The sequence below is a fragment of the Vulpes lagopus genome, chromosome 7 (assembly GCF_018345385.1).
Source record: "Vulpes lagopus strain Blue_001 chromosome 7, ASM1834538v1, whole genome shotgun sequence".
In the NCBI taxonomy this organism is placed as follows: Eukaryota; Metazoa; Chordata; class Mammalia; order Carnivora; family Canidae; genus Vulpes; species Vulpes lagopus.
The window spans coordinates 5,134,039-5,148,895 of NC_054830.1; the positions used below are offsets into that span (position 1 = coordinate 5,134,039).

The 14,857-nt window shown below is 41.7% G+C and overlaps 1 protein-coding gene across 13 annotated transcripts in view; it reads right to left on the bottom strand.

Annotated features, from left to right (window-relative positions):
* The window catches only part of HNRNPM (heterogeneous nuclear ribonucleoprotein M), a 40,842-nt gene that overhangs the window by 4,852 nt on the left and 21,133 nt on the right, over positions 1-14,857 (bottom strand). For 5 of the 13 annotated variants that reach the window (XM_041760505.1, XM_041760500.1, XM_041760512.1 and 2 more), the window contains 7 exons: positions 14,073-14,122; positions 13,160-13,220; positions 9,764-9,865; positions 8,473-8,517; positions 7,940-8,017; positions 4,292-4,390; positions 811-864 (listed from right to left, as the gene is read on the bottom strand). In XM_041760505.1, coding sequence (XP_041616439.1) covers positions 811-864; positions 4,292-4,390; positions 7,940-8,017; positions 8,473-8,517; positions 9,764-9,865; positions 13,160-13,220; positions 14,073-14,122 — 489 coding nt within the window. The remainder of the gene's footprint in view (positions 1-810; positions 865-4,291; positions 4,391-7,939; positions 8,018-8,472; positions 8,518-9,763; positions 9,866-13,159; positions 13,221-14,072; positions 14,123-14,857) is intronic. The other 8 variants (XM_041760510.1, XM_041760504.1, XM_041760506.1 and 5 more) reach the window with 6 other exon arrangements.

A 14,857-nucleotide genomic window follows, 5' to 3' on the forward strand; every position in this document is an offset into this window, starting at 1 on the left:
AGTCTTTCAGAGCAAAAATTTCTCAAAATATGTAAAAAAGCAAGATACTAGAAAGGGCAGTAGCATGCTCAAGAATATCATTAATCAGGCTGACCCCCTGGATGCCAAAAGCAACAGAGAACAAGGGGAAAACGGTGCCCACATGAAGTTCTAGTATCAGCACACCACAGAAATAACCAGCAAGTGGAGTTACCAAGGAAATGCCAAGACACTCAGAGCCATGGGGAAGTGGGGCATTCAAGCTGGAAAAGTTCATTTAGTTTTAAATACCCATTTTTTTAAAAAAGTGTATTAATGAAAAGATATTCCCAAAATGTTTACAACACTCATCACTGGGTAGTCAAATTGCAGATATTTACTTACTTTATAATTTTCCGAATATTTATGAGTACATGTGTATAGCTTAGAAAGCACTTGTTAGATTTGGAGGTAGTATACCTTTTAATCAGGTATTTACTTTTATGAATTTACAATTTTACAGTATTTAAAACAAAGGCCCCAAATTACATGTAATTATAATAACAACAATGGCTAATGCTTACATATAGCACTTATACAAATACTTTTTTCTATGCATTAATTCATTTACAACAACCCTATGAAGTAGGTACCATTATAACCCCATATTACAATATGGAAAACAGAGAGGTTCAGTAACTTGCCAAATGTCACACGCTAGGAAGAGACAGAGCTGGTTCCCACCCAGACAGTCTATTTTAGAGCCCATGCTTTTCACCACTACACTCTTACTATCCCCAGTAATAACAACCTATTCTAAAAATCAAAACATCAAAACTAAGCGTTTCCTACCTCCTCCCTGCTTTGCAATGATCTCTCCTCTCTTCAGTGCATTACTTAGGATTTCTAAGGAAATCAGGAAGAAAAAAAAATTAGCCAAATTTCTCTACGATAACAGAAATTTGTTTAATACAGATTCCAGAATAAGAATATTACTAATTTAAAAATAAAACAAGGAAAGGGGGGAGGGATTAAGAAATACACATATAGACAGGATCATTTTACTGGAAAACCGTAAGAGTCCTTGATGATGGGTCATGATTCTAGGTTCCCATGTAGCTCCAGAGTCTGAGGCCCAGTTGGCAAGACCATCTGGGAATGCGCCCAGCAGAGCTAAGAGCCAGTGTGCACCAATGAATTGAACTGCGAACATCAGAGCAAGAATGGGGGTGGGGGGTAGCATAGTTTTCTAAAGCTGATCCAGATCCTCAGTACTCAAACTGAAGCCAGCACACACCCACCAGATTAGATCAACAACTCATGGTTATCTCTTAGCAAACTCAAGCTATGGCTACACTGTCAAAGTCCTGAAAACCAGCAACAATTGCATGCAGTGCTGAAGTATGACCTTACGAACAAATCATGCACAGAAAGACTCCAGCAGGTGGAGCCCACCAGCCCCACCTGGAAGGAGCTGGGTGTGACAGTGACAGACAAAGCTTTAGGAAAATAAAAACCCTACCACACTCAACACTTTGTCTCAAATAGAAAACACTGTTGCTTATTTGCCAACAATTAATCCAAACCTCTTTCAAGTTTGTTTAAAGCTATATGGTTAGCGTTAGCTTTTAAGTTTCTTCTCAGCCTTCCACTGTGTAAGACATTTGTACCCACTCCCCTCTACAGTCCCAAAGTGTGCTCAGCAATATGGACAAACAGCCACAGAGTACATCTCATTTCATGACTAAGACCACAGAGATTAACCCCACCCCCACAGCTGTTTTTGGCACTACAACTACCTGTGCTAAAGAACAGATGTGGGAAAGCATACCTAGAAACAACAGCCCTCCTCCAGCCTGCAAGCAGTACAGGGCTTGCTTATCCTCCCATGACACCTGAGATCCTGCTCAGCATACCCAAGCCCAGCTTCACTTTCCTAAATCAGCACTTAGATCAAAATATTCCTCACAAAAGCTTCACGATCGGCGCACCACTGATTTAAAAAGAAAAGAAAAATCCTTTCTTGGGTATTCACAGACCTCTCTGCTCTGACTCTGAACTTGATTCTGTTCTTCCTGCCCCAGGTAGACCCTCATGTCCAGGCCTCTGCACCTGATGCTGTTTGGCCCTCTCTATCTGCCAGTATATTCTCTAAATTATGCTGAACCCTCTTGGACACCCAGCCCCATCCAGCTTAAACTGTACCTCCTGCCCAGTCTTCTTGCATTCCTGCTTGGATCCAGTGCTCTCTGAGCAGAACACTTCTGTCAGCCATGTAGAGCACTGCTTTTTCCGAATCTTAACAGAGAGAAAATAGATCACCTTTGTGTATTGCTCACATGGCTCCCAAAGGCCTAGGAACCAACATTTCCACCAGCACTCTCACTAGGCCTCTGGTGCTGCCCTGTGCCACTGAGCATCATCTATCTCCTCAGCTGCACCACCTCCTTCAAGATCAAGGACCACATTATCTACATCCCTGTACCACCAAGCACAGTGGTTGCCAGAAACAAGGGCAAAGATCTACTGCCTTGATAGTAGAGAAGGGACACTGAATGGGGAGACACTAGAGCAAGAGGAACCAAAACGATTCAACTTTCAAGTGGAAAACAGAGAGAGAAATCAAGAACTGAATAAACAAATAAAAAAACCCATCTAGGCCACACACACACACACACACACACACACACACACACACACAGACCATCCAGGCCAACTGGTCTGAAACACCACCTTAAACTTAGACACCTTTTTACTAAATTGTGTCTATCACAAGTAGCAGCAGGGAATTCCAGAACAAAGCCCTGTTCTCTTGCCCATGTCACTTTGGGAGGTCACAGGAAAAGAAATACGATAGTCTCAATCAGAGGAAGTGGCAAAGTAGCAGGAGATAGCAGGCCCTACAGATGATATTTCAGGTTGGGACTAGAGGAGTTACCACCTGTTGCCATGAGAAATACTGACCTCACCAGATCTACCTCTTGTGCCACTCCACAAACCAGGACAAGGCCTCCAGCCTCATCACAGAGGTTGAGAGGCACCACAGACCAGTGAAAGATTAAAGGCCTAAGGCAGGAAGAAATCCCTATGGAAGCAAAGCATATGGCCATCTTGTTCTTCTCACCCTCAGTATCCACAAATTGCTATTCGCAACCAAATGACAAGTTTTTAAATATTTTTAAAAATATCCTGCCATTCCAGGACACAAAAACAAAGTCAGTCATAAACAAGAAACTTTTAGCTGATCCAGTCACATACAAATTTATGAACTCATCCCTAGAATTCTAAAGCTTTGGAATACTCTAGAATAAAGCTAGTCAGTCATATCTAACAAGTAAAAGGAAAAAAATGTAAATCTTCACTACCAGCATAGTAAGACACAAAAAGGTCCTTCCAGGTACCTAACTGCCAGTAGGGAAAAAGAGAAAAACAAGTCTCCAGTTCCTGATTTTCATGGAGAACACAACATGAAGATGGGAATCCTACAGATAGTCTACAGAAGCATCTGTCTCACTGACAAGCCAGATGATGAATCTTTCCAGGACGTTTGTAAATTCTAAGAATATATCTAATACAAACTACACAAGAGGGCTTAAAACCTTCCCAACTTAATGGGTCCCCCAAAGTCAGAGGCTGAGCACTCTGAGGCGGTCTCATGGAAGCTTCACATCTGTACAGAATGAGAAGCAGGTAAGGATGGGGCAGAGTATGGATCCACACTCCAAATCGCCTTTGAGAGAAACTGAAGAGCCCAAAACTGGACAACCTCTTTGCACCATACTAATGAAGAATTAAGCTGGCAGATTCTCAGAAACGTCTAAATTCAAAAAGGGGGGAAAGAGACATTCCTTGAGAAGAAACCACTTTGCAATCTAACCGAAACTGAAAAGAGATCCTCTGCACTTAGGCCCAATCCTCCAGGCCTTCCAGCATCAGAAAATCCACCCCCCCCCCCCCCCGCCCAGTTTCCTGAGGCCTCTTCTAAAGGCACCAGCAAACACACCATGCCATCTGTTAGACTATCACAGTGCCCTGGACAAGGGGACTCACACCCCATTCAGCAGGGCCTCAGAAACCTCCACCACTCCAGAGAGCCGGTGCTGTGTAAATGCAGCAGTTTGAATTCCCACAGCAAACACCTTATACCAAGGCAACCAAAGAAGCCACCTGAAAAAAACTAAAGAAAAATGGTGCCATTGATACCAATAAAAAATTCAAGGTCCAGAGTTTTTACCTAGGTCTATTTTTTTAAGACTCTGGAAAAACAGCTGACTTTGCCTAAGAGAGAACCCCTGACCTGAGGGTGAGCCCCACCCACAAGGGGCTTTCTTACCCATTCCTCTGCCAAGGGGCTCGCCAAAGCTTCGAGACATTCCCATCTTGTTTCTGGCAAAGTCTCTCTCAAATCCTCCACCCATGCCACGCTCCATCTCTGTGGAGAAAAATATTACCCTAGGCCTTTCCAGGAATACCACTGTGTTTTAGACATGATAAATAACTACAGGCACGCAACAGCCACCACCAAATCAGCATGTTCACTCTTTCTACAAGGAACCATCATTCGTCCTTTATTCCTTAAAAAAGTCACTTCGAGTCAATCCCTAAAAACTATCTACCTTTAGTCCATTAAGGACTGACCAACGTCCACTATAAGCCTCACTTGTATGGTATACCAGTACCTACTCCTACAGCAAATGGCATGGGCACATGCTGAGTCAAGGGCAGGCTGCAGCAGCAGCTACCACCTCCCCGCCCCACCTGGGGCTTTCCATGCGCTTGAGTTCATAGAATCCTCCCAACAGCCTGCATACCTGTATTCTCCCTCCAAGATCACTGCCCCCATACAAAGAAAGGGAGGCTCAAAGGACTTAGTAACTTGACCAAGGTCACATGCCTGGCAAGGGGTGAGGCAAAGGTTAGAACCTAAACCCAATGCAAGAATCCATACTCTACTAACACAAGCATATCCGCACAGAATATAGAAACATGCCTGCATATAATAGGTCTTCCCTACTAACAGAAGTAGTTTCCTCTACACAAGGATGTTGTTAACTTTGTTAATTTTTCCTTTGGTGACAGCAGGACTTAAATTTTATAACGTCTTTTAAAAGCTAAGGTCTTAGTTTCTATGGGGAAAGCTTTTGATGATCTCATCACCGGCTACTTCTTTCCTCTAAAGCAAGACTTAAGATGTGTAGCACACTGTGTCTCCCTCCTGAACTGAGAGGGCCTTGAAAAATCTAATGTTGCTCCTTAGAAATCAAGGTAAACAGGTGCTATATAATGATCACCTTTACTTGTTCAACTACCAAAAATGGTTATCTACAGATCAAGTCCCTATACTTTCAAAGAAGTGAACAAGTCTACCAAATGCAGGCAAGAATTATGAGTTAATTAGAAAATGCCAGAAAATGCCAGAAGGGTGCTTGGGTGGCTCAGTCTGTTAAGCATCTGCCTTCAGCTCAGGTCACAATCTCGGGGTGCTGGGATCGAGCCCAGCAGCAGGCTCCCTGTTCAGCAGGGAGTCTGCTTCTCCCTCTCCCCCGCCACCTCGTGCTCACTCTAATAAATAAAAATGAATGAATGAATGAATGAAGAAAGAGAGAGAGAGAAAGAAGAAAAAGAAAGAAGAAAGAGAGAAAGAGAGAAAGAGAAAGAGAGAAAGAGAGAAAGAAAGAAAAGAAGAAAAAGAAAGAAACGAAAAGATTTTAGCAATTGATGAACTTGCTTTTCAGTTTGAATTGACCCAACTGAATCTCAGGTTGGCAGTGTGCCATCTGCTGAAAATGCTGAAAACTTGCACAAGCCTGCATGGGGTAGGCAGAAGAAAAATCTAAAATCTCAGAGTGGTACTATAATGGACAATGCTCTGCTGGGCTCCTTTAATCCCTATCTTAAGGGCATAAAAGGCGGCAGCACTTTGCCCCCTTGAGATAAGGAAGTCCTATATATAGGCAGCAAAGGCCTCAGAACTCATCTTCCCAAATAAAAACAAAACAAAAAACAAACAAAACTCATTTTCCCAACTGTCAACAGGCTCTATAGTTCAGGGAGCCCTCTGTGAATTCCAATGTACTACCCAAGAATTCCAACGTACTATGAGAAAGAGAGAGAGAGAGAGAGAGAGAGAGAGAGAGAAAATATTTCCTTGTCAAATATTATACCACATCATTCTTTGGTATTTGATGAGTTTTTCATTTATAATTTTTAATATCCATTCTATAGGACTTGACCTCTACTGCTGACTGACCCTGAGATTCTGATTTCTTATCAGTCTGGTGTCAGCACCTCCAACCATAGTAGATGCATTATGGTCACCAATTAAACACTAAATTAAATCAAAACATCTTTATCAACTTTCCCCCTGATAAAGTTGATTGCACTCAGAACAGAGCTCAAGTGGAAGAAGTCCCTATTCTCTACTACAGAGGATGATGAGGAAAGACTTGGGAGTACCTATATCTGAGAACATCTAAGAATACTGCATCAGAACACATCCTCCCACTGTAGCTCCCCACGAGAATCAGCACTTTGAACCTTTAGTCAACAGGCCCATAACTGTGACTGCTGCATTCCACCTGCCAGATTATCGAGGACTTTGCCCATACTACTCAGCACAGCCCCACCCCCTCTTCATCCATTTCTAAATCACATCACTCCACTCCTCAGCAACTCCAACTCCTAATGACTCATCAATTTTGAGCAAACACTCTACCAAGCCAGATTCCTCCAACTCTTTTTATTAGAATTCCTATACACATCACGAGCTACAGGCCAGCCAGAAAGCACACTGGAAATGCAGACCTTTGTCCCTTCATTCCTGACTAATGGTGAGGACTTCTCTACAGCTCTTTATCATCTAAAACAAGGCAACCCTCCCCCATTAAGAAGGGCAGTTTATTCATCAGAATTTTCCTTCTTTCCAGTTGACAATTAAGGTCTATCCTAGTAGGATTCTCACTTGCTCTACTCTCTCTTCACACTAAAGGATACTGCAGGTTAGCAAAGAAACATTTAAATGCAAATCTTTAATGACTTTCCATCCCAGAGAAGCTTAGGTGTATAAGGAAAGCTATATCCCCACAGATGAGGGGTCAAGGAGTCAACCAACCCCAGAGGATTTCAGAAAGACTGAAGGGTTCCCAAAGCCCTAATCAGGAGGGGCTGAAGCCCATGCTGGAGGCAGTTCTAAAAGGCAGAATTACAGTGTAATTAAAAGCCAGGCTCTGGAGCCAGATAGCCAGGATCCATATCCCAGTATTACTAGCCATGTGACCTTAGGCAAGTCACTCTCTGGGCCTCAGTTTCTGATGAAATGATAAAAGTACCTACAAATCACGTGGTTCTTGCAAGGACTAAATGAACACACTATTATATTTCTAGTAAGGGGTTGAGAAGGCTATAAGATCTGTATGATAGCACACCAAAACTCCCGCTATATAAATGCTAAATTAAATCAATGAATGCTAAATTAAATCAATGTCTCTGCTCACAACTCAAGAGTTTTACGAGAGCAGATGATCAAGAACTGATGCAGTCCAGCACTCCAGGGGATATATGAATTTGATCAAAAAATCCAAAGAAACTAATAAAACTAATCCCTTACACTTAAAGACAATTTTAAAGTGAGAAAGATACCTTTAAAGTGAGCAAAATACAACCACACTTATCTACAGGATGCTTGCTAGTGCTAGAGACAATGAAAAAGTTTTATTATTTTATTGGGTAATTATGGGGGAATTCAGAACACGGGACATACATTTAGTGACTAACGGGATTAACACTTACCTACTAGGAAGTCTAGCTGCTGAAATACAAATGTGATTTTAATAACATCTAAGGCAATTCAAAGACATCTAATTAAATAGAAAAATGGAAGGGGCAAATCATTCATTAAAAAAGGGTTTGTTGCCTCAAGGTCACCCAAGAGTCAACAGCCAGTAGGGGGCAGGTTTAAGCAGAAAGAAAACACAAGTCTCACCATTTATTCTGCCCATGTTCATCCCAGATCCAAATCGACCCATGTTTTCCATACCGCCACCAAAAGGTCCCTCCATGCCTGCAAGAGATATTCACATTTGAGTACCATTTCAATGAGACTGTTTACACTCATCGGAAAAAGAAAGATATTTTCAGGAGTTTCATCTTGGGCATTTTCTGCCAGGAACTTCCTTACCAAGTGTAAGGACTTTAGGAATAAAAATGCTACTGCCCTTGCTAAAATCACCTTCTTCAAAAAGCTAATCTGATCCAACCCCCTCAACAGACAAGCAAAGAGAGGCCCAGAGAGATGGAGTGATTTGCCCAAGGTCACAGAGCTAGTTAGTGAGAAAGCCAGAACCAAAAGCCAAGATACCCACTGGATAGACTGACAGGTAAAATTAATTTCTAGACTCCAACTTTTTGGAAATCAAACAAGAATTCATGCAAGGCTTAAGGGAAAAGAAAGAGGAAGAGTGAGAGAAAACCACACCTAAAAGTGATTATATTTGTACTTCATTTTAAATCTCTTACCTCCCATTTTATTTATTCCAAATCCTATGCCTTCCATTCCCATTCCTTAAAAAGAAAAAGTCAATGCAAACTAAAATTATGTCAAAGCAGTAACGTTTGAACTTAAAAAGCACAAGAAATTCCAAATCAGCAAATGAACAAAAAATATTCCTGATTATGAACATATTTTAATTGTAAAAGAAGAGGAGGATGGAGGGGGCTCTCCCATATCACCTTTCAAACTATCGCATCCCAAGAAACTATGTCTTTAACAAAATAATCACCATGTGACTCAAAATTCTGTAGGGCCCACATACAGTTTTAACAAAAAATCAAGTCAGGGGATTTAAACATGATATATAATTACTGGATACAAACTGAGGAATACTCTTTTTTTAGAAGTTCATTTTAGAGAATATAAGTCTTAAAATCTCCTTTGAAGATAAAATTCTCTAAAAAAAGCAGTTCTTATAAACACTTGAGGCTTCCCTCCCCGCCACCCCAAACTTTCTTCTTTGGTGTTTGGGGGGCGCGGGGGGTTAAACTGATAGGGCCATATTCCAAGAAGGCCCAGGGCATAGAGGTCAGCCCAGGGACAGGCAGAACTAACGGTAGCAGGGTGAAGGGACATCCATCCTGCAATTCAAAGGATTTTAAGAGAGCTCTAACTCTGTAGTCATAAAAATGAAATAGTTCCTAATAGTATATAAATGTCTCCTGCACAGAATGAAAATGCTAAACAGCAAAGTTTAAAGCATATTCTCCACAAAGCTCTCATTCATTAGCTACTTCTTATCTTTTTGAACTAAGACAACACTGAACACCAGGTCTTTGTGGCCTGTGACAGCTACGTTGTCATGCAATGAGGGCCTCTGTGCCTTTTTATATCCATCAATGCCCTTGCCCTAGTCTAGGAGCCGTTAACACCAGGCAATGGCCCAAAGGGTGTCTGGGTAACAGACTGTGGCAGTGCTATGGTCTGATGGTCAGGAGACCTAGTCTCTGTCACTAACTGATAGTGTGACCTTGAGCAAGACCAACTCTCTGGCCTGCCTCCTTTTATCAAATAGCTTAACTAAGCTCGGAAGGTCATCCAAGGATAAAATGCAAACGTATGGTAACTTTATAAAAAAGGATTCAAGTCAGTAAAAATACAAAATACTGCTTTTATCAAAATGAATCAAATGAATGAGGGAATTCTGCCCCAAATAAATCTTTATTCCATTTGAAGTACTTAATGTCTAATTATTCTAATAGTTCACTTGAGTCACTAACTTCCCCAGAAATCTCCAAAGTACACTGTAGTTCTCACCTGCGGGTCCTATGTTTCCCATGCCAATGCCTTTATTCAGGTGATTGGCATCAATAGGCTGTCCTCCTGGGCCTAACCCCATGCCAATACCACCAAGTCCATCTGAAAAGAAAAGAGAAAGTTGGAACTGTAGATTAGACTTAGAAAAGCATATCCTTCCAAGGCAAAAAGTCTTTGTTTACTGTGTTGTAAATGTCACACTCCATTCCCATCCATCCACTTCTATGAGCAAACCTAGGGTCTAATTCGAAATTCAACACTGGTACATTTGGGAGCTATCCCTTTCAAGACGTAACTTGTCTCTCTCTCTCTCTTTTTTAAAGATTTTATTTATTTATTTATTTGACAGAGAAGGGGGCAAGCACAAGCCAGGGGAGAGCAGGTTCCCTGAGGAGCAGGGAATAGGATGCAAGGCTCAGAGCTCATCCCAGGACCATGACCTGACTTGAGGTGAAGGCAGAGCTTAATTAACTGAGCCACTGAGCCACCCAGGCACCCATCAAGGCATAACTTTTCATATGCAATTAGATTTGAGTTTGTGATATATATAAAACAAAGACAAGTTAAAAAAAAAAAAAAACAGGCCTCTTGAAAATTACAGAAAAGAATTACGAACAACTCACATGTAAAAATCATAGACATTTATTTACTCCCTGTATCTCGAACTGAGAAACACCTGATTATAAAAGACAATAACATCAGGTGGCCAGCAGCACAAATATACCTAATCTCCACCTCCCAACCTGGTACCCCAAAAGACTTTTCCCAAGAAAAAGCAATGCTATAAACCAGCCAATTAACACTGGGCATACACTGTTCTCTGACTCCACTGTGGGCTGTTTTCAAAAACAGTGAAGCTCGTGTCTCTTCTGCCCAGAAAGCTTCCTAATCTGTGGAGATCAATATACACAGTTCACTCTCAACTCCATGCTCCACAAGGCAGGGATATAAGAATACAGACTTGGTCTCAAAATAGCCAACAAGACCTGATAGTGTAAGACATCTGTGATGCTCTGATGACCACGGTCTGAGGGTTAAACCAAGATCAGGTAAAATATTTTTAAATGGGAACCAAAACAAAACAACAACAAACCCTGATACCAAGGGGGCCTGGGTGGCAAGGTCATGATCCCAGGATCCTAGGATTCTGCTCCCTGCTCAGCAGGGAACCTACTTCTTTCTCCCTCTGCTCCTCTCCCTTCCCCTGCTCTCTCTCACACACAGGCTTTCTCTCTCTCATATACTAAGTAAAAAATCTGGGCAGCCCCGGGTGGCTCAGTGGTTTAGCTCCACCTTTGGCCCAGGGCCTGATCCTGGAGACCCGGATCGATTCCCATGTCAGGCTCCCTGCATGGAGCCTGCTTCTCCCTCTGCCTGTGTCTCTGCCTCTCTTTCTGTGCATCTCTCATGAATAAATAAATAAAATCTTAAAAAAAAAAAATCTTAAAAAAACATACACACAAAGAAACCCTGATACCAGTTCCCCGATATTTAATCTGTTTAATGGCCCTGTGTTTTTAAGTTGCATAGAAACAGCAGCAAGAGATCACCAAGGTTACTTACTCCCCAAGGCAGCCTCTAAAATGTGCTGGGAGACCAAAAGCCATGGATAATGGACTCCCTAGGGTCCAGTATGTGCCAGCCAAGGCTCCCAAATAGCCCTCATCCCATCTCCTCCAGGCACAAAAGTCAACAAGAGCCATCACCTTGATCCTGGGTTATCAATGCCAAGTGGTCACATTCATTAGGACAAAGAAATATGATCTTTCTCTAAAAAAATGTCAATTTTCAACAGATAAGCCACGTTCTACTCTTAAAGCCACTGACCTCCCCTCAAAGCCCGCCTCCATTATGCTTCCATAATGTTAAACCAAAAAGGCATTCATTTTAGTGTTCTAGTCTAGGCTCCCATTCAATTCAATCTAATGCTGGGCCTTAGGCTTGACCTCCTCCGCAACCCAGACATTCCCTGGCCCTCAGAACAGACCCACTCCACCTGCATCACCTGGCATAAGTTCTCCCAAACACAATACAAGCAAGGCCCCCTTCTCCTGTCACCTAACTCCCCGTGTGACTCCCTGGCCCTCCCACTGCTGCCTATGCTCAGGCTTGACTCAGTCCTGTGGGCTTGCCAGAAAACATGCCTAGAGCTTCACTCATACGCACCATTTCCATCTGTGAGGTGATCAGTCACCTAGCCTTCCCCGTCACAGGACAGACTGCCCCTATATAAAAATCTGGATGGGGCAGCCCGGGTGGCTCAGTGGTTTAGCACCGCCTTCGGCCTAGGGTGTGATCCTGGAGACCCAGGATCGAGTCCCATGTCAGGTTCCCTGCATGGAGCCTGCTTTCTCCCTCTGCCTGTGTCTGTGCCCGCCCCCCCCTCTCTGTGTGTGTGTCTCTCATGAATAAATAAAATCTTTAGAAAATCTGGATGGCTGCACTTCACGTTCCGTAAGATACACCCATTCAAAGTATATGGTTCAGTGAGCTTTAGTTTAGTTGGGGTTGCATACAACTATTACCACCATCTAATTCCAAAACACTGTCATCACACCAAAAACAACTCTCCACTTACCCCCTCTCCCCAGGCAACCACTAATCTACTTTCTGTTGATGGATTCACCTGTTTTGGACATTTTCTACATATGGAACCAAGAGTTATCCATGCTGTAGCAGCTATCAGCACTTGATTCCCTTTTGTTACTAACACCCCACTATATAAATTTACCACATTTATCCACTTATCAATTGAAATCATGTTGCTAGGAACATCCACATATAAATTTCTCTGTGGACATAGTTTTTGGTCCTTTGGAGTACACCTAAGAGTGGCATTGTTGGGCCATACAATACTAGCCAATCTGTTCTGAACCCAAGCGCAACTTGGTTTTAATTCACTGTGCAGTTTCTGGTTCTTCCTCTCACAAGACACTTTCAAAACACCCAATTACATTCTCTAGGATGTAGTCTACCTCACCACAAAAGTAATCCTAACAACCTTTCCTAAGCTATGAATTTCTGTTCATTTTTTTTCTTAAGATTTTATTTATTCATGAGAGACACAGAGAGATTGAGAGAGAGAGAGAGAGAGAGAGAGGCAAAGACACAGGCAGAGGGAGAAGCAGGCTCCATGCAGGGAGCCCAATGTGGGACTCCAGGATCACGCCCTGAGCCAAAGGCAGATGCTCAACCGCTGAGCCACCCAGGGATCCCCCTCTGTTCATTTTTCACCCTGAAAAATAGATATTAAAAAAAAAAAAAAAAGAAACCTTTTTGCAACTTTCCTTCAAGAACGATCAAGATAACTGCAGAACAGCACGGCACAAACTCAAGGGTAGTTTTCTGGTCAGCCTTAACCAAATTCAAAATCTAAGCCATATTGACACTACTTACGGGGAAGTTGCTGTGGACGCTCAGGAGGGAAAAAATCTCCTTTTGGTAAGGCCCTTTCATCCTGAAAAAGTAAGTAAATAAATCTTAGTATTTCTTGAAGCACAGCTTCCAAACAGCAAAAGATGGAAACAACTCCCAACAACAGAGGACTGGATAGGAAATTACAATCCACCCATGCCATGGAATAACACACAAATCTAAAAAAATATATGGAAAAATACCTTTTGTATAAAGGAGGGAAGGATAAAAATATACATCCATGTTGCTATGGGGAATGAATGGGACCTGGGCAAGACTCTCACACTGTATCTTCAGGCTTTTTGACTTTTGAGTCACGTAAAGCAATTATCTACTCAAAACACCAAATTGAATGTTTGAAATTAACTACAAAACCCCTTACAATTCATTTTATATTCTTCCTGAATTTGAGCCCTACCTAGATTGCCCCCAGCATATTCTAGTCGTGCTTATTAATTCATGACCCGTGGCAAAGCCAGAGCAGGGCTAAGGTTTATACTGCTGAAGTGCTTCAACAGAAGTTTAAAGGTTATATGAACCAAAGACTTAATATGTTCACAACAGATATGATACTGGCTAAACTTTCTAATGCAATACAATGAAAAGCAGAAACCCATGTACATAACCATTCTTTTATCACTTTCTTAAGCAGGATACTCAACTGACCCCCATGCCGAAAACAAGCAACTGTGCAAAGGAAAAAATACCTGAAGAGCTGCATGAGCAGGCAAAAAGTTGTTTCTGTCATAAATTTTCTCAACATACTGCAGACTACTTTTAACATAGACCGATCCATAAATGGATCTGTAGAGTCCCTATGCATACTCTTAATAATCCCATGTTTCTGCTGGAGTTATTTGAAAGTATTATGCAGAAAGAGAGCCTATTAACTTACCATTTTCACGTGCATTGGTCTATCAAATAGCAGTTGACCATTAAACATAGCTGATATTACAATTAAGGTTATTTCTTACAATTCTAAAAACATGCACAGGAGAGAAATACATGAGAAAAATACTTCAACTGCTACCAGTCCCTCTCAGTAGTGAACTTATGAGCAATTCTGATTTTTCATTTTATTTTTAAAATGTTTCTATAATAAGCATAAAAGCAACAATAAATAAAACTCAAGGGTGGGAGGGGGAGTAAATGTCAGCTTACTTCTTAGGTGTGGAGTTTCATTTGTATAACCCTACACTTCTTACCAGATCATCCTCTTAAGTACTGGCATGAGTATTCTGTAGGTGTCCAATGGGTACCCCACCATTTTTTGAAGTACCATATTTTCTGGGTAAGATACACAGTAATAGACTTAATCTGAGTTTAGTGACTGGGTCCATGTATGGCATTTTCCACTGTGATTACAAAGAGATAACTCTAGGGTCAGAGACAAGTGCTTCTTCTAGAATGAGTCAATCCAGCGGAGAAATAGGGCCAAGAACTTATATATGAAATAACAATATAGAATTTCTCTTCTTTATAGACTTCTCCCCTCAAACCATACTCCTCTAAAAAGAGAACGATGGAAAAGACCACTCATGGGCATGTGCCTTTTTTCTCCCTACGCAGTACCAAATCCATTCGATCAGAGAGAACTTTTAAATTCCACAGTAATGCATTCCCTCTAGTCACTCAGGAAATATTAACATACAAAGTTACCACTTCCAAAAAAAAAAAAAA